This window comes from Anarrhichthys ocellatus, unplaced genomic scaffold (genome assembly GCF_004355925.1).
Source record: "Anarrhichthys ocellatus isolate YVR2014 unplaced genomic scaffold, GSC_Weel_1.0 scaffold8, whole genome shotgun sequence".
Lineage (NCBI taxonomy): Eukaryota > Metazoa > Chordata > Actinopteri > Perciformes > Anarhichadidae > Anarrhichthys > Anarrhichthys ocellatus.
The window spans coordinates 10,600,936-10,622,439 of NW_022280038.1; the positions used below are offsets into that span (position 1 = coordinate 10,600,936).

General features: G+C 40.6%; 4 protein-coding genes across 6 annotated transcripts in view; 2 read left to right on the forward strand and 2 right to left on the reverse strand.

Moving 5' to 3' along the window:
• Nucleotides 1–5,439: 5,439 nt before the first annotated feature.
• On the forward strand, nt 5,440–8,099 carry hypk (huntingtin interacting protein K). The gene is made up of 4 exons (XM_031848839.1): nt 5,440–5,614; nt 6,982–7,037; nt 7,113–7,164; nt 7,904–8,099. The coding sequence occupies exons 1-4, from the start codon at nt 5,453–5,455 to the stop codon at nt 7,997–7,999; spliced, it is 366 nt and encodes a 121-aa protein (XP_031704699.1). The 5' UTR covers nt 5,440–5,452; the 3' UTR covers nt 8,000–8,099.
• A 47-nt stretch (nt 8,100–8,146) lies between these two features.
• mfap1 (microfibril associated protein 1) lies at nt 8,147–12,829 on the reverse strand. 2 transcript variants are annotated; one of them, XM_031848836.1, is made up of 8 exons: nt 12,445–12,829; nt 11,178–11,394; nt 10,942–11,083; nt 10,672–10,859; nt 9,742–10,011; nt 9,490–9,649; nt 8,887–8,976; nt 8,147–8,655 (listed from the first exon to the last, which is right to left on the reverse strand). In XM_031848836.1, exons 1-8 carry the CDS (start codon nt 12,524–12,526, stop codon nt 8,476–8,478), a joined length of 1,329 nt encoding a protein of 442 aa, XP_031704696.1. In that variant the 5' UTR covers nt 12,527–12,829; the 3' UTR covers nt 8,147–8,475. The 2 variants fall into 2 exon arrangements, with proteins under 2 accessions (XP_031704696.1, XP_031704697.1); XM_031848837.1 differs by having other exon boundaries at nt 9,490–9,633; nt 9,900–10,011; nt 12,445–12,828.
• A 1,544-nt stretch (nt 12,830–14,373) lies between these two features.
• On the reverse strand, nt 14,374–17,375 carry hddc3 (HD domain containing 3). The gene is made up of 4 exons (XM_031848713.1): nt 17,179–17,375; nt 15,871–15,926; nt 15,557–15,797; nt 14,374–14,587 (listed from the first exon to the last, which is right to left on the reverse strand). Exons 1-4 carry the CDS (start codon nt 17,288–17,290, stop codon nt 14,457–14,459), a joined length of 540 nt encoding a protein of 179 aa, XP_031704573.1. The 5' UTR covers nt 17,291–17,375; the 3' UTR covers nt 14,374–14,456.
• Nucleotides 17,099–21,504, forward strand: part of vps33b (VPS33B late endosome and lysosome associated) — a 10,333-nt gene continuing 5,927 nt past the window's right edge. The window contains exons 1-10 of one of the 2 annotated variants that reach the window (XM_031848712.1): nt 17,099–17,455; nt 17,764–17,860; nt 18,689–18,769; nt 18,853–18,914; nt 19,041–19,090; nt 19,716–19,783; nt 19,887–19,932; nt 20,525–20,619; nt 21,088–21,192; nt 21,292–21,382. In XM_031848712.1, the coding sequence (XP_031704572.1) occupies nt 17,765–17,860; nt 18,689–18,769; nt 18,853–18,914; nt 19,041–19,090; nt 19,716–19,783; nt 19,887–19,932; nt 20,525–20,619; nt 21,088–21,192; nt 21,292–21,382 (694 nt within the window). In that variant the 5' untranslated portion in view covers nt 17,099–17,455; nt 17,764. Of the gene's footprint in view, nt 17,456–17,499; nt 17,861–18,688; nt 18,770–18,852; nt 18,915–19,040; nt 19,091–19,715; nt 19,784–19,886; nt 19,933–20,524; nt 20,620–21,087; nt 21,193–21,291; nt 21,383–21,504 lie in introns of those variants that run through there. The other variant, XM_031848710.1, reaches the window with a different exon arrangement.

Below are 21,504 nucleotides of genomic sequence, written 5' to 3' on the forward strand. Positions count from 1 at the left end.
GTTGCATTAGATTTAGAGGTCCGGTAAACGTAGCAATACCACAGTATAAAAGTACTGTGTTACAGGTCAAATGTAAAAGTACAAAAGTATTGGCAACAACAGTGCCTCAACCCTGGAAATGAGTCAGCATTTTTTTTCACTTCCCGCTCCCTCGTCGAGAATGAGATGTGTTTTTTTTGTTTCGATGTCTGAAATAAAGTCTGTGTTTAACACAAGTTGAAGAGATCTTAACAGTATGTTGTCCGATATAAAACAGGTCAGTGAACGCCCCTCTGGTGAATCTTCAAAAGAGTGTAAATGAGACGACTAAGCATCCTCACTGGAGCACTAGTGGAGACGTGAAGTCATGTGACCGTGGTGTCCCTTTATAGACTAACATTGGCTTTTTACTTTACACTTCAAACATCATAAAAGTGGTGTTTATTAGTGAAGATTATCTTGATGAACAAAACGTGTAAAAACCATAAACGTTTGTTTACCAAAAAATATTTTCTACAATAATCCAAAATCCAATGGAAGAATCTCATTGAATCTCAGTTAACTTCCTGTTAGACGACAAAAATACCATTGTGTCCGTCTCGTGATGCAATGGGGCCCAAAATGACATTTTTACCATTGACTTACATTGGGAAAGAGACGTCTGTAACTCAATTGACAATTTTTTTTGAGGTGATTCAACTTTCCTGTAAGAACACTTGAATAGGCGTTATTTAAATCATTATGTTATTTTCCTTCCTTCATAATCAGTCATTAACACTGATTCACCAGATGTTGTAATGTTCTGATGGTTTCATTGATGCCTGTGCTGTGATTGTAATGCTGGAAAATGAGCCGACTGTGGAGGCGACTGGGCGTCTTAGCCTCCCAGACCTGCACATGTTTTTTTCACGTTCCTTCAGAGTTTTTTTAAGGACTTATTTAGACATTTAACGATCCATGGAACCAAACCACACACACATTTGTTTTTGGAGTTGCATGAAAGTACAACCTTCTTCTGGGATGTTATACCTTCTGTTCAGTATGAGGTTACAAAAAGCCGCCAATCTGGTCCCGTTTCATACCTGAGACATATGAAACTGGGACCAAGACTTGGTCCAGATTCTCCTCGCTAAGAACTGGCTCAAGAAAACAATGGCTGACCATAATAGTTGCAATCAAATTGATGGAGAATCGGTTACAAATTCAGGAAGATTATACAGTATAGCAAAAAGGCTGGGGAGAATAGTTAAGATATACATTTCTAAAAAAGGCATCATGTTGTCCTCTCTGTTCACCTTTAATTGTGTTTTGTTTCCTTTTTTTACCCTTTGTATTTATACCCTCTGTTTTTATATAGAAACAATGATGACGTAAAAGACAAAAAGCTCTGAGTTCATGAGGAGAGAGTCAGATTAGATTTGGGTTAGTGCGCAGGGCGGGGCGTCGGGATAATCCCGTCGTTGTTCAGCCGTCCTCTCAGCCAGGATGACCTTCCACAGCACAGACAGGACATTTGAATCTGCGGTCCTGTTAATATTCTCTCTGAGTCACCACAGACCAGCGACGCTGAGCCAGTTCATCCAATCAGACCGCAGCACTTTGTCCCTGAACAGCCTCTTACCTGCTGAAACACTTTCTCCTACACAGAACTGTTTGTGCCAGATGAACTGATAATCTGACCTGCTGACTCTTAGATTATTCTCTTGAGAAAACAGCAGGTGATGCACAACCCACTGCACTAACAGATCTTCAATCAGAGGCAACAATGGCTGTCAAATAGTATCTTCAGGCCGCAGTTTAAAGATGCGTTATATCTCTGACTTGTGTTTCTGTAAAGATCTTATTCAAATTGACTTTACTATTCAAGTAAAGAGTCAAATTGGATTAAAAGAACAAGAAGCGATGAGTGAAAACAACTGCAGAGAACGAGGGACGACGACACGTCACGTTTGTTTGCCTGCAGAGAAACTGCTTCAGCAGGATGAGTTGTTTTAAGGACGACACGTCGCTTTACATGCCTGTGCCAAGATCTTATGTTAATTCTCCAGAAGGCCGCACAGTGGGTCCAGGTTCACTTTCTAGGAAACCGAGCAACAAACAAGAGGTTAAATAAGAGGAAGCGTCGGTGGCGACTGAGCTAAGAGGCTCACACACCCTAACGCGGCACGTTCACAGGAGGCGCAGAACGTAACCCTCACAGCTAGAAACACACTGTCACACAATATATTCAAGGTTTTTTGGGGGGTATTTGTACAGATTATAAAGCATTTGGATATTTGTAGCGTAAATACGTCTTTCTCCAGAGCAGACATGAAATAAATAGACATAAAGTGACAAATGTTGCAGGACCAAGAACAACAACACTATCCTTAATCTCACTTTGGATTATTCCCTCCCCTGTGATAAACACGTGTTGCTCTGAGCGGCATTCCTGGGGGCCCCTTTCACTCAGATAATTACTGCTGCATTGTGGGAGAGGAAGACGTGCCAAAGGGGACAAACAAAAAAGCAAATAAGCGGATGCAAATAGCCGCTTGAGTGAAAGCGCTCAATCTATGGTTTCAATAGGCTTGCGCAATAACAGTTGGCTGAAATCCAAGCTTGTTTACAAAAAAAAAGCGGACAGGAAAAATGATCTATTCATTAGTCCTGTTGGACTCTTCCTGAGCGGAACAAAGGGGTAACGGTATGTGACCAGCATTGTTTGGGTTTTTTTAAACCCGTTTTAGAAAAAAAACAAAAAGCTGAGTGTAAATGATGTACAAAGAAATAAGAGTTGTTCTTCCTATAGAAACACGATGAAGTCATTCATAACTGCAGCATGACTGAGGGCACAATTTGCTCATATTCTGAAGAATTAGACTGAGAAAAGAGTCTGAATAGACAGAAATGGTTAAAATAGACAAAATGAGAAAGAAAGCAAAGAATAACCAACAGAAACTAAACAAAACTCAAAAGTCTGCTCTCAGAGGTGCGTCTGCAACGACCACTGCATTGTTTGATTGAATGAATACATTGCATGATCCTCCTGGTGTAGACAGAAAAAAACATACAAATATATTATTGTTATTAAAAATATGCAAATCAACTGTTGTTTCTAATGGTGGTCATGTACACAATGTGTGTATGAGTCCTTATATTTAACTGAGAGGAGGGACAGGAGAGAGAGAAACTTGGGCAAATAATAATAATACAACATGATGATGATTATATATATATATATATATATATATATATATATATATGAGTTTTGTGCAGTAGTATTCTTTTCTTCAAGATATTACTTTAAGATATCATAGACCTTTTTTCCGGTAAACCCTTTCACATTCATACCTTTTTGTGTGATTGCCTCAGTTAGTTTTGCTTATCTTTTTTTACAGATATCTGTCGTGCTTTTATTTTCTCAGCATCGTTCTCCATAAAACACACCTGTGGCATCCTGCAGAGTCTCTACCTGAGTCCGAAGCCAGCGTCTGGACATCACGCCGTCAGTATATCTCCCAAAGCGGTGTCTCCTCTCGAGCGCACGCATCTCCTGAAGGATGAAACCAGCAAAACCCAGCTGGTTTCTCTTTCCTTTAATCAGATTATTGGTGGGTGGGCTGAAGAGTCTGGAAACTCAGCAAATCCGTAGCAGTGGTCGAAGGGCTATTTGCATGAAAGCACAAGTAAACCTCTTATAGCAGACAGGAATAGCACGAGGAGGAGCACTGGAGTGATTTAGTAATCCGGACAATTAAACAATCACACGATAACACACTCATTGTCTTCTTCTCATCTTCTCCAAGACAATAACAAGATAGCAGGTAAATCAGACGTATTAATACATTTTATATCTGATTTTTAATATTTGATCAAATCAGAAATAAAGGCCTTGACTTTCAAGTGGAAAGGGACAACCTTTCAACTTTCCAAGTGATGTTATTATTGCTTTCCGTCTTTCTCAGAACGAAACAACCACCAACAACACACTATTTTATTTTGAAGTTCACTCCTCGTGTTTGACATGTTTGGTTTTACTTCCTGTTTTCTGTTTTCTCGCCTTTCTGAGTGCCTGCCCTGATCAGTTTCACCTGTCCCTCATTAGACCTGCACTGCACTATTTATACCGTCTTAGTTCCTGTTGTGGGTTTGTCATCATTGCTGTTTTCTCTCCTGTTACCTGTTAATATGATATGATATCTATCTACCTGCCCACCTTTGGACTCACTGCCTTTATTCTTTGTGTAAGAAACCGTTGAACATCATGAGTCTGTCTGTCCTCATCTGCGTTTGGGTCCTTCCCCTGCTGCCTCCTCTCCTAAACCACACTATCATCATTTATTTAATAATGGCAAATTAAAGCAAAAAAAAATGAAAATGATGACAATGAATTAACAAAATGTTTGTTGTTTAGACTAAAGTTTATCATTTTATGGTTTGATCGCCATTCTAAGTTACAAAATGCATCTTAATGCCCAGGAAATACCTCACTTCACACAGTCCAATTTTGTGTATTTTCTCCAAAATGTGTTGTGTAGGTGCAGCCACAATAAGTTGTGGGTAAACATGTCAGACGCATTAAAACACTTCTCCTGCAAAGTAAACTCTTGTATAGGATATTATTGTGTCTTTTGGATTTTCAGTACATTCTCTACAGATGCAAACACATGCCTGCTTTGTATTTTCATGCAAAACAAGTTCAACGAGTTTAATTCCAGTATGGCATGAAAATTAACTTGCAGAATATTTATAATTTATTTGCTTTTAAGACAAAGATACACAAGGCTGGATCGCCAACGCAGACACCAGAGCTCCAAGTTCACTGTGTGTCAATTGGTTTGTGGTAATTTGATTAATTGTCAATTTGTTTTTGGAGTTTACATCATAGTGCAACATCAACTATGGCAGGTCCTTCATTATTACTTCTAATTTAGCGGCACTGTCTTGTAAAGGGGCCCTGTGTTGAAATTTGCTCTGAACACCTTCATTATTTCAGTCTATATTTTGCACACATGCTGGATTCCTTAATAAAGTTGCATTTAATCAAATCACCATAAACCAATTGACACACAGTGAACTCGGGGCTCTGAGGGCAGCTGCCTGCTTTGGTGATCCAGGCTTGTGTACCTGTGACAACAAAAATTGTCACGCAGAAGTGTATTGTGCAGAGTGGGGTGGATGTAACAAATTACGTTCATTTTTTTAAATCATAAGTATTGTACTTTTCTACATTTCAAGTTGCATCAGTGTAAAAACAAAAGTCAATATAGGGTGGTATTTTTTTAAATTAATATACAGTATATATTGTTTTGGGGGGAAGATTGTAATTCTATTGGCTGATCCACACTCCGGAGCAAAAGGTGGCGGTAATGCGCCAATAAGATGGATGCCAACCGCCGTAAAAATAGAAGAAGAAGAAGGTACCACCTTGTTTTCCCTCCGACGTTTAACGGAACCTTTCTTTTTTGTTCCGGGCCTCACTGGAGCAAACATGGCGGCCGAGGGAGATGTCGATTTGGACCTTGAAGCTGACGAAAACTGCACGGGAAAACCGGCGGAGAAGCCTCGGAAACATGACAGCGGAGCCGCGGACTTGGAGAGAGTCACGGATTACGCGGAGGAGAAGGAAATATCCAGCTCCGACTTAGAAACGGTGAGAGCTCCGGGCTAACGTTAGCCGGGAAACATGCGGCCACTGCCGGTTATGTTAACTTCCGGTACATCATCACCGATACAGAGCCATGTGAAATACACAAGAAGTATTTGTTTAGATTTTTTTTTTTTTATAATACAATGATATTATATGCTCTATAATTGTGCCGTAAACGATTATCTTAGTGGCTCGTAGCTAGCTGGCTAACGTAAAGCTACTTTCCCCACTTTGCATCACTGTCGTAAACTTCACCAGCGCAACACCAGAGCGTTAAACAGGTAGAATATAGCAATGCCATATACAAGTTAACCAACAAACAACTGGAAATGGATAAATACATTACAAATTTAATATGTATTGTTGGTTGGTTAAAACGGATTAAAGTGTGAAGTAAAGGTATTTACATAAAGTAAATAATAATAGTGACAGAACTATAAGGTCTGGGTCTATCTTTCTATTAAAAAAAGTAAATATCTGTGGTTTTCTACGCTTGTACCTCAAATACAGTCTGTTACAATTTAAATATAATAAATTAATTTGAGGGTTTCATTCATAGTGTTTGTTCAATGAGGATCAGTAACATTAAAGCAACTTGTCATTGATTAATCTTATAATAATAATAATATATATCATTTTTAAAACGTTATTAATTCACAATTTAGTTCATAAAATGTCCCCCCTGAGAACCCACGGTGACAACTTACTGGTTGTATGTGCTGTTGATTATTAATGATAAATTAATGTCTTGATTATCATTGTTTTTAGTTTGTTAAATCTTGTTAAAACTCCAGATAACCTACGTAATAACTATTTAACGTTAAAGTAGTTTCCCAGATATTGGTTTTAATTTGCGTATTTCATGCATTTGTTATGTGTCTGTGTGACAGAACAGAGCATTCATGTACACTTTAAAAATTTCTCTGTAATCAGACTTTGGCTCATGAATTCTCGTTAATGTTTGAAGTGAACCACTAAAAGTAATTTCTTCTTTAAGATGCAGCCTAGATTGAGAGTCTGATGCTTGAACCACGACATAATATCTTGATATAAGACGTTAGAAAGCCCTTCTTCCATACGTAACGTTATATCGCAACACCACGAGGTTCATGTACCACGAAATTAATGTAAAATATTAATGACACATTTATGGATCATAGTTTGTCATTCTGTCAAATCATACAGAACATTTAATACGTGATATTTTATTTATAGTAAACAGCACATTTGAGTTGGTTTAATGGTTATTGTGAATATGTAACATATACATAAATGCATGTTTTATTTTAACATTGTTTTTTAAAGGATTTTGAATCTGGGTGAAAATGACAAATAAATTTGAATAAAATACTTTTGTTTTGTTCTTTCAGGCGATGTCGGTGATCGGAGACCGAAGATCACGAGAACAGAAAGCCAAACAAGAGAGGTGAGATCATGACGAGCAGCAGGTTGAGGATCACGTTATAATGATGTAACCGTTGGTTCTGTGTCGTTGTTTCAGAGAGAAAGAGTTGGCCAAAGTCACCATCAAGAAAGAGGACGTGGAACTAATTGTACGTTTTTCATTTAATCGCACGTTTTACCATTTATTCATGGTAATTATAGTTATTTTACCAAACAATGAAATGATGTACATTAAGGGTATTTTTGCACACATAACAAGTTTGTTTGATTACTAAATGAGTTGTAAACAACTATTAAGTATTATTAGTGTGTATATGTATATAGATGTATGCTGGAGCATTGATGGGTCCACAGACTGTCAAGCAGCAGCGTTGATTTTAATCCAACTACATCCGACTTATCGGTTGCATTTGTCAGAAATCTTTATTTCTAATAAAGTTCATTTAAAGTACTTTAAAGACTCGACCCACTAAACCACCATTTTAATCTCTCGTGTTACCGTTGAGTCCATTGTATTGTGATGGATTGAAGTAAACGTTGAACTCTTTAAACAATCAGTTTACAAACTCAATAATCCAAGTCTCATTATTCAGTCCAAGGCTTCTTCGCTAAAACATTACTATTCAACACGCTTGTGTGTAAACAGTCGAGTGTTTTTAAATGGTGATGTTTGAGAGAAGATGCATTCGACTGAATAATGAGGCCGAGTTTACGTGAGAGTTTGTAAAAAGATGTTGATAGTTTTCTTCTTAAACTCAGACTTTACAGTGTTTGGATCGAAGGTAACAAGAGGTGATGCATTATGTAAGAGGTCATGCAGTGGGTGAGGTTTTCCTTCTGAAGCTGTAATTGGATTACGTTTTAACGGTTGATGTTCTGATGTTGCAGATGTCAGAGATGGAGATCTCGAGGTCGGTGGCGGAGCGCAGTCTGAGGGAACACATGGGGAACGTGGTGGAGGCGCTGGTGGCTCTGACCAACTGAACAAATCACTCTCACCAGAACGCATCAACACAACGAGGCTCAACTGTTATCTTTTCTCTGTTTTTAAATAAAAGTTGACCTGCCTCACGTCTGATTTAAAGTTGTAATGCTTATTTTGCTGTCAGTGGGAAAGTAAAATAAAAAATATGAAAATACAAGTTTTATTTAACACAAATTAGAAACAATAATGCAGGAAATCAGAACAATAATCTGCAACAGAACTGTTGTTACTAGTTGGTTTGTACAGAATTACAACCTCCTGCTTTAAAAGACAAAACACAGCAGGAGGTTTAATCTGTTCCTTTTCTTCAGCCACGTTAAAGTGATATTCTGCCTCTGAACAGAAGCCGGCGTTAAATCAAGTTCGTTTAAAAAGATGGTTTCCTGCTTTCCTTCCACAACATGAAGTCCAGTCGAGCGACTCTGCCGGTCTCGGGAACAAGTCTCTGAACTCCGATGGAGTCCGTCTCACGCGTCTAAGTCTTCCTCTTCTTCACGGTGGGCCGGTCGAACACGTCCCTCACGCCCGCCGCCTTCTGCTTGAAGAACTTGCTGTTCTGAGCGCTCTCCTGGGCCCAGGCCGAGTCGAAGGACGTGGTGTCCTGGTCCACCAGGTGGGTGTACTTGGTGCGTCCGGAACGGCCGAAGTTCTTCACCTTGTGACGGGAAACAAACGGGTCGGATCAGAACACCGAAGGACTTCACCTTCATTTGAACGCTGGTACATTTCTCCACATTAACCCATGAAAGTAAACGTTTACTTTCATTTGTTGAGTTTGGTATCAGAGTTGTTGTTCGCTTCAACACGATATGAAAACAAGCGGTTTTTAATAACTGCTGAACAGTCCGGTGTGTAACAGGTGAAATGTGAGGACGGAGCCGCTCACCTGCATGACTTTGGGTAAGATGGTTTTGTTGAAGTGATCCTCCAGAGTAGGAGCGCTGAAGTCTCTCTTGTACACGTTCTCCTCCTCATCCTGGAACACAGATCACAACACATCAGATCACAACACATCAGACTTCAGGAGAAACTGTTCACCAACATCTGTGCTGAGCGGTGCTCTCTGGTGGAGAAATTCAATGACTTATTTATCTTCTAACATTTCTGGACTATAATGTCTATCAAACATATACGCTGATATATGTGTGTATATATATATTTATTACTGTAATTATTTGTACTCATGGACTATTTTATTGCCTTCATACAAACCCTGTAAAGAAACAAGTTAAGTATTAAATGTATTATAAAGAAACAAAGGTTGAATATCCTGTAAACTATTGAATTATATTTACTCAATAGATTTTGAAGACCTTTGTTTCTAAAGCATCTAAAAAGTATTTTTTAAATGTTTAGAGAACTTTTGTTAGTCACAGTCATGTCTGAAGACCTCTGAGTGTGCGTTGTTACTAAAGTAAAGACAAAGCCCGACACTTATTAAACGTCTCCCTCTTTGCTTGAGTGGTGTGGAAACGTCTCCAACACTCACCATGAAGAACGCTCCTCTGTGGTAGTACTTCTGGAGGAACTTGTATTTGCCTTTGCTGGCTTTGTTGGTGACTTGCTTGCCGCTGTTGCGGAGCTCGGCGCGGCGCTCCTCCTCCGTCAAGTTGTGGAATCTCTCGATTTCCGCCTTCTCCTTCTCCATGCTGAGGACAAAACGCCGACACGTCAGCTTCATTTCATCACACAGCGAAGTCCTTTCAGAGCGTCACATCTGCATTTAGATTCATTTACTCACACTTCCCGGACCTCTCGGTCCCTCTTGATGCGTTTCAGCTCCCTGACCTTCCAGCCTTCGTACTCCTCCTCCTCGTTCTCGCCGTCCGTGTCCAGAGCGTCCAGAGCGGCCAGCGTGCGCCGGTTCTCCTCGAACTCCTTCTTGGCCTCCTCCTCCACGATCTTGAGGGTGTAGCGCCGTCGCTCCTCCACCTGCTTCTTGGCCTCGGCCTCCAGCTCTCGTTGCTTCAGCTCCTCCGCCTCGCGCTCCGCCACTGTGACTCTGTCCTTTCTGTGGAGGACACAGAGAAACTTCCTCATCTGTGTGTCATGATCTTCCTCTATGGTTTAAACATTTCTATCTATTGTTACATGCTAAGAATTAGTCAGTTCACACTTCTTTTTTTATATTTAAAATAGATTTTAATACGTTGCATTTCTTGCATAAAAGGTGCTATAGTAATAAAGTTAATTTTTATTATCTTGAGAAATATCCAATTACTTGTCACCAGACACTTATTAACATGCAGCCAATCAATCAGCTGCTAGAAGCTGATTGATTGGATGCATGTCGATCAGTTTGTGATGTTTAGTGAAATATGTTCATTGCAAACAAAAGGAAATCAAAACCGCGTTATTGGGACCTTTAGCTTCACTGCACAGCTTGCTAGATGTTAACAATACAGTCGCCTAACCCTAACCCCACTGGATGTCTATGGAATCATGAACATTTCGTTTAATCCCATAGACCTTCAACAACTGAACAAAGATAGATTAATATTGTTTTGGTGTCCAAAGGCTTTTTATGAATTTCTGACTCTCCAGACTACCGTTTCTCTCGATTATTTATTTACAGACATTGACGATGTGAGATGGAACAGTCTTTGTTGTAAACTTGGATCGGTGCTGAACCCTTAAGGCTCCAGGTAGGAGGGGAGGAAACAGTCCTTACTTGCGGATGAAGACTGGTTTGAGCCGTGGCTCTGCTTCGTCCTCGCTGTCGGTGTACTCTTCGTATTCAGACTCGGACTCAGATTCCGCCCCCGACTTCCCCTCCTCCTCCACCTCCATGACCTCCATGTCCTCATTCTTCCGTTCAGTCGCTCGCTGGCGCATCATCGATCGCCTCCTCTCGATTTCCTGCACAGGAAGAGAAAGAAAAACTTTTCTTAATATAACTTGTCCTGACTGGGACAAGCAGAACACAAAGACAGTAACCTACCTCATCATCCACTTCCTCCTCTTCCTCCTCCTCTTCATCACTGGTCTCCTCATGGTGCTCTGGGTGCCACGTGCCTTCATCAGAGTCCTCGCTGCTCTCGGCCACAACTTCAGGCTCCGCGATCTGTCTGTGTCTCGCCAGCCTGAGGACAAACAGACGGGACACAGCGTGGTGACATTAGCATTTCAGCACTCAGCGTTTAACGATCACATCAGTCGCCTGAAGCGATCCGTTACCTCTCCTCCACGTCCTCGGAGACGCGGTTGAGCAAACGTTTGAGACGTGGGTCAGAGACATCCTCCTCCTCCAGCTCTACCTCCGCCTCCAATTCCTTTCCCTTTTTCACGAACTGGAAGTCCTCGTCCTCCTCGTCGGACGACTCCATTGGCGCGTAGTCGGGACGTTTACCCGACACGTACCGCTTCACCTTCACCTTCTCCATGGAGAGCTCACCTGGAATGTACAGAGACGAGGACGAGCTGTGAAGACAAGCTCTCACACCAGTGATGCTGATGGTCTAGATGTATCTAGACCTTCATTAGGAGTAGCTCACTAACTTTGCCAAGTTCATAATACTCAGAGTCAGAATTCAGTCATAACTCTTCAAATACTTTTATTCCCTTTTTGGATTCCCTTTTAGGGTTTTAGAAGCCAATACTAAAACCTCTTAAGAGATGTTGACATTAGTCGAATAAAAATAATCTGCAACGATTTTGACGATCAATCCAATGCCAAAAATATTAGCTGGAACCTAAAAACAGTGAGGACTTGCTGCATTTCATATCATTGTAAATGTAATTATCTTTGGATTTTGAATAGCATGTACTTCAAAATCACAGTGGGCTCTGGGAAAATAATATCGTTAGATTTATAACGAATATTTATATTCGTTATAAATCCAGTATTTTTCTGCCGGTACCAGCTCAGAATCACAAACAGTGTTTTTGACAGGAATTTGTGTTGGTGATTTGGTGCATAACAACAAACACAGTGCAAAAGTAAAACATCATATTAAACCCTATAAAAAAAATCGAGAAATGCATAAAAATAAATGTACAGCTTAGTGCAGGAATGTGCTAAATATTGTCTCGATGCTTAATTTAATCTAGCTTTTATTGGGATACTTCAAATAGGAATAGCTAACTTTGTATGTTTATAATGTTACATTGATGACAGGAAGGCTGTTGTGTTGTTGTCGTTGGAAAGTATGTGTTTTTATCTATGAGGTGGACATCCAAACATCACACACACACACACACACACACACACACACACACACACATATGTGACTAGTGTTTACACGTCTTATTCCCAAACAATGCTGGAACTGCGTCTACATTAATTTGCTTGCCTACCTACCTACCTACCTACCTACCCACCTATCTATCTAACGTTATCTATCTATCTAATTTTCAGACCGATTATTGGTGTTGTTTACGCTAAGCTAGCTGGCTAACAACTTAGCACGCAGCTAGCCGCCTGCTAGCTAACCGCCGCTGTTACCTTTCTCGTTCCGGACCGGCACGGCTCCGGCCGTGGACTGGATCGGAGGAAGCTTCATGTTGAGGGCTTCGCGACTAGACATGGCTGCCTGGTCGACGGTATCAACCGAATAAAAGTAAAAAATATGTATTTCACGCCTACAAAATGAACTAGTCGCTGCTTTAGTCAAACGGAAGTTAAGCTAACTCGCTGAAGAGCAAGCGGACCGGAAGTGGATTTGTTCCGACGTACACTTCCGCCCAAAAAAAAACATAATAATTAACACAAAAATCACTTCTAACTGACTTTTTATACCACTTATGTACTACAGTTTACAAGATATCGTCAGCTAAAAATTACTTCGAAAATAGACTTAAAGAGAAGATTAAAGCTAAATGTAGATATTCTGCAATTCAAGAGCATAATAGCGCCCTCTAGTAGCTGATATCACACATAGATAGACAGACAGACAGACAGACAGATAGACCGATAGATAGATATATAGATAAAATGTCCCCTGTGACTATCATACTGTTATATCTTTATATTAGTATTACTCGATCCTCGCTCCTCAGAGCAGAAATAAGAGCTTTGGGACGGCCGTCAGTATGACGGCGCAGAACAACTTCCGGTTCGAGCGAGGATCGATGAGCGAGGAAATGATCCAACCGGAAGTTGTTGAAGAGCGAGGAAATGAGGAAATGACAATTAAGAGACTTGGGCCAAATCCCAATGTCCCCCCTAAACCCTCAAGGACTTACTGACGTCACCTGGTAAGTGGGTGAGTGTGAGAGACTGTGAGGGCTTGAGATGGTGGAAATAGGAATGGGACAGCACTTTGCTGCAACATATCACGTTACCATGAAAACGACAAAAAATATGATGTATAATTGTGTGTATTTATTTTATACTTTGTACTCCCTGATTTGAAAGTCTTCAGGCTCTTTCCTCACAAGATGAGGTAACTTCATATAATCTATTTACTCGTTTTTGTCAAAACAGCTTCAATGACAAAATCAAATATTTGATGAATAAATAAATAAATATCTTCTGATTTCAAGTTTATTTTTTGTTCCATCTTTAACCCTTAATGTTTCTGAGCAAATGTAATACTCCAGGCTGAACACAGGTGAGCCGTCCTCTTTGTTTACCTTTTTCTTTTACGTCTCCATGCGTCCACTGGTTACCCCGTGTTTAACGTCACATTGCAATGATTTGTGGGTAATTCCCTTAGGCTAAGTCAGCATACCATGCTGACTTACGGAAAGGGTTCATAAAGGGCTCAAAATGTCTGCAAGAGCCCTCAAACACTTGATGTGACAGTGGGACATCCCTAAACCCTCACGGACTTCGCGGGAGCGCGCCTCAAAGTCCGTGAGTCTGTAAGGGGGGACATTGGGATTGGGCCTTGGGATGTACCCTAGGGGTCTCTTATTTGTCATTTCCTCGATTCCTCGATTCTGGTTGAACCGGTTTCAACCGGAAGCGATTCAAACGATCCGGAAGTTGGAAATTACGTCTTATGAGGAAATGACAATTAAGAGACTTGGGATGTACCCCTACATTTGTGAAGCCAACCATGAACTGTTTTTACACGAAATATTACTTCAACAATTATCAGAGTAGTTGCCAATTCATTTTCTGTCAATTTATTAACTAATGGTTTCAGCTCTACTTGAACATTCCCATGTTTTGAGTGCAATATATTGCAATATTTCCCTCTGAAATGTAGTGGAGTTGAAGTATAAAGTGAAAGAGTGAGAGGAAAATATTCATGTAAAGTACAAGTACCTCAAAGTATTTGAGTAAACATACTTAGTTACATTCCACCCCTTTAGGTAGATAGATGGATAGGAACATAACTACTGATACTAATACTCCTAAAAACTCAATTCAACTACACAGACAAAATGTGAAAACAGAAATTAAAAACCAGTGACCACACAGATGTAAACGATATGATTTATTTCTATAATTTACAAATGAAAAAGTATCTCCTTTGTAATTGGAGCGGTGTGCTCTCCGCTGTGTTGTCAGAGCTGGACCCCTCTCTGTCTGAACAGCTCCTCCAGCTTCTGCTCCAGCACAGAGTTGGTTCCTCTCAGGCCTCTCACCACCTCACGGGCCCAAACAAAGTACTCCTGCACCCGCTCGGCTGTCCAGCCTGTAAAAAACACAAACACACACACACACACACACACACACACACACACACACAGAGGGAAGAAGTATGGTGACTAGGTAAGTACACGGTCAAGTATTGGTACTTATGTACTTCTATAGTGGAAACACACTTGTCATGTTACAGTTATACTCTTTATCCGACAGCTGTAGTGTCCTTAGAGAGTCCATGAAGTATTTATTAACAGTCAGACACGTCTATAACACAACTCTCTGAAAGGAAACACCACTACCAAACTATTACTTTTATTTCTGTGACTTGGGTACACTTTACTGTGTGTACTCATAGACTGTATATAAGAAGTGGACGTAGTCATCGTGACGTCACTCATTGGTTTGTGGACTCATGTTATGAAGCCTTGAATTCGGCGATTTCGTCATCGCCATCTTGGATTACAGTCGTCGCTATCTTGTTGTTCTTTGCAACCGGTGAACTGAAGTGACCATATCTGGACTGAGGAGGAGTGACGTAGAGACTCCGTATACGTCTCTGGTAGAGACCTGTCAATCACAGTGTAGCCCCGCCCTAAAGCATCCCCTGGTTTATGGTCTGTTTGACTCTAAATGGACCATAATGTACTAAATGAACATCATGCTGTATTGAAGAAGACTTGAAACTAGAGATTGAGACCATAAACTCATGTTTACAATGTTTACTGATGTAATAAATCAAGAGAGAAGTAGAGTCATTTTCTCATAGACTTCTATACAACCAGAGGAGTCGCCCCCTGGTGGACATTAGAGAGAATGCAGCTTTAAGAGACACTTCAGGCTTTACTTCAATATTCAGACGTTGCCACCTAGTTAGCGCAAATAGCATTGTTGAATACGGACACCTGGGTGCTAATAGCAGTTGCCTTGTTTTGACACAATGAACAAATAGAAAAAGAAAACTTAAATTAACACTTCGGTTACAGTATAAGAGCAGTGAGAGTGACAGAGAGGTGCTGACCGGCTGGTGTGCTGCGGTTTAAGTCCCTCAGATTGTACAGTTTATCTGCCAGTTTGACCAGTTTGGCTTGGCAGCTGCAATGCGCCGCGTGTTCCACCTGCTGACGCTTCCTCTCGTGTTTGGGCAGGCTTTTGTCGTCCGTCACCTCCTCAACGATACGAGCCACGATCGTCCCAAACGTCGCCTCGAGCTCTGCGAGAGAGGTGTCCGTGTCCTCCACTGTGTCGTGAAGCAGAGCGGCCTGCGGGGAAGACGAGACACCGGCTCAGTGACACAAAAAGCACCGGAGCTTCCCGACAAAGTCTCATACTCACTTGTAAAACCTCGATGTCTGCGACACCTCCTTCATGGCTGAGGATTCTCGCCACTCCTTAAAAACGTTTGAAACCAGAGAAACATTTTGACAGATATTTGATGTTAAAATACTCACATATTGATTTTCTTTTTTTTGACATTTGGCAAATAACAAATAAATAAACATTTAACTCAAGGACACAACTAGAAAACATGTATTTTTCATTTCACTAAGACTATAAAATCTGTTAAAAATACATCAGCGATAGAATATTTGTTTTTAACCATAAACAATCTCAAAACACATCCCTTGGATTATTTTATTTTTAATAATTGAGACCAGCGATATTTTACGGTTGCAAAATAAATAAACGTATCTCTGGTTGATATAATGGAAACATTGTTTCTAAACTAACTCATACCTATCGATATTTATTTGTGTTACTTATACATCGATGCTGATATATCCTTAATCATCTAATATTAGCCAATTTATAGTACGAGCTTCAATAACCACTGTGAAAATGATTAAATTCTTAGATTGTATTCTCCCTCCTTCTAATACCTCAGCAAGTGTCAAGTATCACAGCTTCACACAGAGTTCAGCATCAGAAATCATTTTACAATCCAGCGGTGGAAGAAATACTCTTTACTTTTAGTAGAAGTTGTGATACTGCAGTGTAGAAATACTCTGTTACAAGTAAAAGTCCTACATTAAAAATATTACTGAAATAAAAGTACAAAAGTATTAGCATCAACAAATACTTAACACACCAAAAGTGAAAGCACTCATCACACAAAATGGCCAATATTAAAATAATATTTATTATATTATTTTACTTTAATCATTGATGGATAAATAAACACCTTAATGCTGTAGTTTGTAAAGGCGGAGCTACTTTAATTGCTTTATATATAATGCCATGTATACCTCATCTTATCTATAAAAAGAATTCAGAACTTATTTGATTATATTTTGTATTATTGAACCTGTCTTAACTAATAATAATACATGTTCAACAAATACAATATGCCCCTCAGCAATGTAGTGGAGTAGACATACAAAGTAGGAGGAAATAAAGTACAATATATATTTAATATTTGTATATTAAATAACATTATTTTTAATAATATTTGTATATAAAATAATATTTTATGATATTTCATATAATACTTGAGTAAATACACTTTAAAGTTACTTTCCACCACTGTTATTATTGTTGACTTCTGCAGCGTTGGATTGAGAGATTCCCGAGCAGCACCTGAAGGCATCACAACAAAGAGTCCTACCGAGCAGCACCTGAAGGCATCACAACAAAGAGTCCTACCGATGGGGTGATTAATGTACGGGGTTTCCTCTGGATCTTTACGTCGCTGGTTACGATGTTTCTCTGCCGCGAAGTTAACCGTCTCTAACAATAAAACTGCATCTGAATTCATGGTGGAAAAACAAAGAAGTAGCGACAGGAACCAGCTGTGACTGGACTTCAACCTCGTTCCTTTTTCTTTTTTAACCAATGGTGTAGCAGTCCGTCCCTTATGTTGGTCCGGGTGGAAACAGCAGCTGGTTGTCTGTTCCGCTTTTTTTAGCTACGGAAGCAGCAGGTTAGCTTTTACTATCAGTTTAACTCCCCCCCCACCCCCTTTTTTAATGTTTTGACAGATATTTGGTGCTTGATTTCTGCTGTTTATTGGATAATTTTGTATAACTGTCAGCTCTTTGCCGTTCGTCTTTAAACATGTACTGTGATGTTAAGGATGTGTTTTTAGCCTACAAGCTAACGCTAGCTAGGTCAATCACAGCATATATATTATGTGTTTCCATTGGTTGTAGTCTCTCTGTCATTACATGTTTTGTCATATGAGTATTGTGTTCTGTGTTCATTGGATGTGTGGTTATTGTTGTGGCCCAGCATGGCTCACAGTTCCAGGAGAGACTGTCCGGAGCTCCCAGACTTCTCTCTGCTCAAGAGGCTGGCCAGAGATCAGCTCATCTACCTGCTGGAACAGGTAGGACAATATGTCGCAATGTGTCCGTTATTGGTTTGGTTTGGCAGACTGCCATCTTGCTCCAACGGCAGACTCACCACCAACAATGTATGCATGTAAAGATAAAATGAAGAAGAATCTACTGCACAGCTACTGCACTGCTGACACACCCCATTTGTCATTAGGTGTTGGTCAGAGGAAACGGTTTGCTTTCTTCTTTAAAGTCTAGTGACATGACTAAAAAACAAGTTTAGCCTGTATATCCAAAACCCTGATGTGCCATAGAGCTGCATTTAAAAACACATCAGCACTGGGTGACAACTCAAACTGAGGCTTCAGAGGTTAAGTGTTTTCGTGGGATTTGTCGACAATACGAAAAATATGACACTGACAAAATAACAAGTATTAAAAGTGTTCTACATATAATTAGTGTACAAAGTGTACGTGCTCTGCCCCATCCATCCATCCATCCATTTTCCTCCGCTTATCCGGGGTCGGGTCGCGGTGGCAGCAGGCCAAGCAGGCTGACCCAGATCTCCCTTTCACCGGCAACATGTTCCAGCTCATTCTGGGGGATCCCGAGGCGTTCCCAGGCCAGCTGGGAGATGTAGTCTCTCCAGCGTGTTCTGGGTCTTCCCCGGGGTCTCTTCCCAGTTGGACGTGCCTGGAAAACCTCCAGTGGGAGGCGTCCAGGAGGCATCCTAATTAGATGCCCGAACCACCTCAGCTGACTCCTTTCGAAGCGTGGGTGCTCTGCCCCACGCTTGGTTAAGGCTGGAGATAATTCATTTTAATAGGCAGAGAATCCTGTTTGAAAGCACATTGCTTCTTCCTCTCTTTGTCACACAGCTGCCGGGGAAGAAGGACCTCTTCATCGAGGCGGACTTGATGAGCCCGCTGGATCGAATCGCCAATGTGTCGATACTAAAGGTGAACCTCATCAGCTGACTCTTGATTAAGAAGCTCTTGAGTTCAAATATCTTTTTCAAACATTTTGTCCCTTTTTTTTCCAGCAACATGAAGTCGACAAACTCTACAAAGTGGAATACAAACCTGTTGTCAGCACCTCAGACCAGTGAGCCCTGCACCCTTCATAGTCCTAACAATAGTTCAACACACACACACACACACACACACACACACACACACACACACACGTCTGATGATGACTGCGTGATAACGAGGCTTTACTCTCCTACAGGCTCTGTTTTCTGATCCGGCCAAGAATACAAACTGTCAAATGGATATGTGGTGAGTAGGGCTGCAGGCTCGTAGTCCGTTAGTCCACTAGTCGGCCGCTGTTGGTAATGTCTTTTGTCTTTATTTGTGCTTTTTTTTTCCGCTGAATGACTTATTTCTTAGAAACTAGTGAGCACAAGATTTAAAGTGTTGCTTTTGTGTGATTCTTTCTGGAGAAAATGTCTTTAGTCAAAAATGACTCCTGTAAGTAGAGTGTGATGTTTTCTTTCTTTAATGAAGGCTCAATGACAGTTTAACAGGAACAATAATACTCTTTAATCAGTCTTAGTGTGTGTGTGTGTGTGCGCACGCATATTTATGTAATAATAATAGATACAACTTTATTTATACTTCTTTTTTAAATCAAAGTTACAAAGTGCTTTAGATGGTTGAAGCGGGAACAAAAAACACTTCAGGATGAAATGAAAGAATACGATATTTATTGTTTCTTTACTTCAGCCGAAGTGAAAACACCAAACCCTGGAGATCGATGCGTTGGCATTGAATGTCACATTCATAATCGTATTCATCGTATCAAACAAACGTCCCACGATTCCCAGCCCGACAAACATGCAGTGACGTCATCATAGCAACGAGCCTCTTAAATGATGTCATGCTGTGATGCTTCTTGTTCCAGATGTGGCCAATGCAGACAAGGCAGTGGGGAGATTTAGAAGATACAAGATCATCTTCACTCCTCAGAAGGTATTTCCCTCCTTTGCTGTTGTGCACACACTCTGTTTGATTCATCTTGGAGTAAGTTCTGAATGAATTGACGAACCCGTCTGTTGCCCCTCCTGCGGTCCAGTTCTTTGCATGTGAGGCGGTGCTGGAGGAGCAGGGGATCTTTGGTGGTGAGCGTCTTCATTTCTTTACTCTCACTGCCTTCCAAATCACATACTTTGTGTTTCTTTTTGCTTCTAGTACATACATTTCTCGCTGTATACTTACACACACATATATGTACAGTAAACACACACACATACAGTGTACAGTAAACACACATACAGTGTACAGTAAACACACACACATACAGTGTACAGTAAACACACACATATATACAGTGTACAGTAAACACACATACAGTGTACAGTAAATGGCAATAAAAGAGGTGAATGAAGAGGAGTCTTATTTTGTTTTCTGTGGTGTTTTTATGGGAATGTGGATCTTGTTGATCCTGAATGTGTTCTACAGTGTTGGACTCAGCTCGGTCTCAAACACTCTGGTCGTGGTCGTGATCGTGATCGGTTGAGGTGGTTTTGACTACAACACTGATGAAAAATCATAAAAGTGAATGTTGTAAAAGAAAACCTCCAGCTGTTAAATGCTGATCAAACCTCCACAATGCTTTATGAATCTACTTGCAGTAACACTGATACTATGTAAAATGAATTCTTTTCCAAAATGAAAAGAGAATAATGATAAAAACGTGTTTTTGTCCCACAGAAGTGACCACCGACGAGTGGTCTTTCTATCTGCTTCCTCTCGACGAGGACATCATCAGTCTGGAGCTGCCGGAGTTTTTCAGAGACAACTTCCTGGTAAATAACCACGACGTCAAGTCGATAGATCGTTGAGCCAGTTAACTCGAGGCATATTTTATGTTCTTTATTTGTTTGATGAGGTCGTTTGCACATAAATCACTCTCAGTGCAACAAACAGAATCATATAATAATAAAAATAATAATAATAATGGCTCAAGCGTCAGGGAAAAGGAAACCACTGTTTGTTATGCATTGACTATAATATGAATTATCCATAACATACATCACAGAGTCTGGGGTAACAGAGTTTGCTATATATTCATGTGAGTCAATCAAAAACAATCTGAATTGTGCTGCACATTGTGATCCAAATTACACGAACGATTATTTACACTACGACTCCGTAGAAAGAAAATTGTGAATAAAAGGTGACAAGTTGTGATTTATTAACCGATGGATCATTTATATTTTGTGTAAGTAAGTAAAATGTAGCTCAGGTGCTTCAGGTTGTCCTTCGTCACACAGGCGGGGGACCAGCGCTGGGTCAGAACAGCCGGCAGCGCTCTGCACCTCCTCCACTCCCTCTACGGCCCCTTCTCAAAGGTCTACGGGATCGGACGATGTTCCAAGGTGCGGTATGATCGGAGACCAAAACACCCGTCACATCAGATCCTCCACGGCGCTTCTGGCTTCACCTGCGATAACGTTTCTGCTTCTGTCTGGTACCAGATGGCGTACGAGTCGTGGAGGGAGCAGGTGGAACAGGGAGAACAAAGAGCTCAGCAAGCTGAAATAGGAAAGGTTTTTCTCATCGACAGAGGTGAGAACACATGGGTCCTTAAAGGTGCAGTATACCAGATTCAGAGTGTTAATATAGCAGCATGTGTGAAGATAAAGAGACCTGTCAATCACTGTATAGCCCCGCCCTAAAGCATCCCCTGC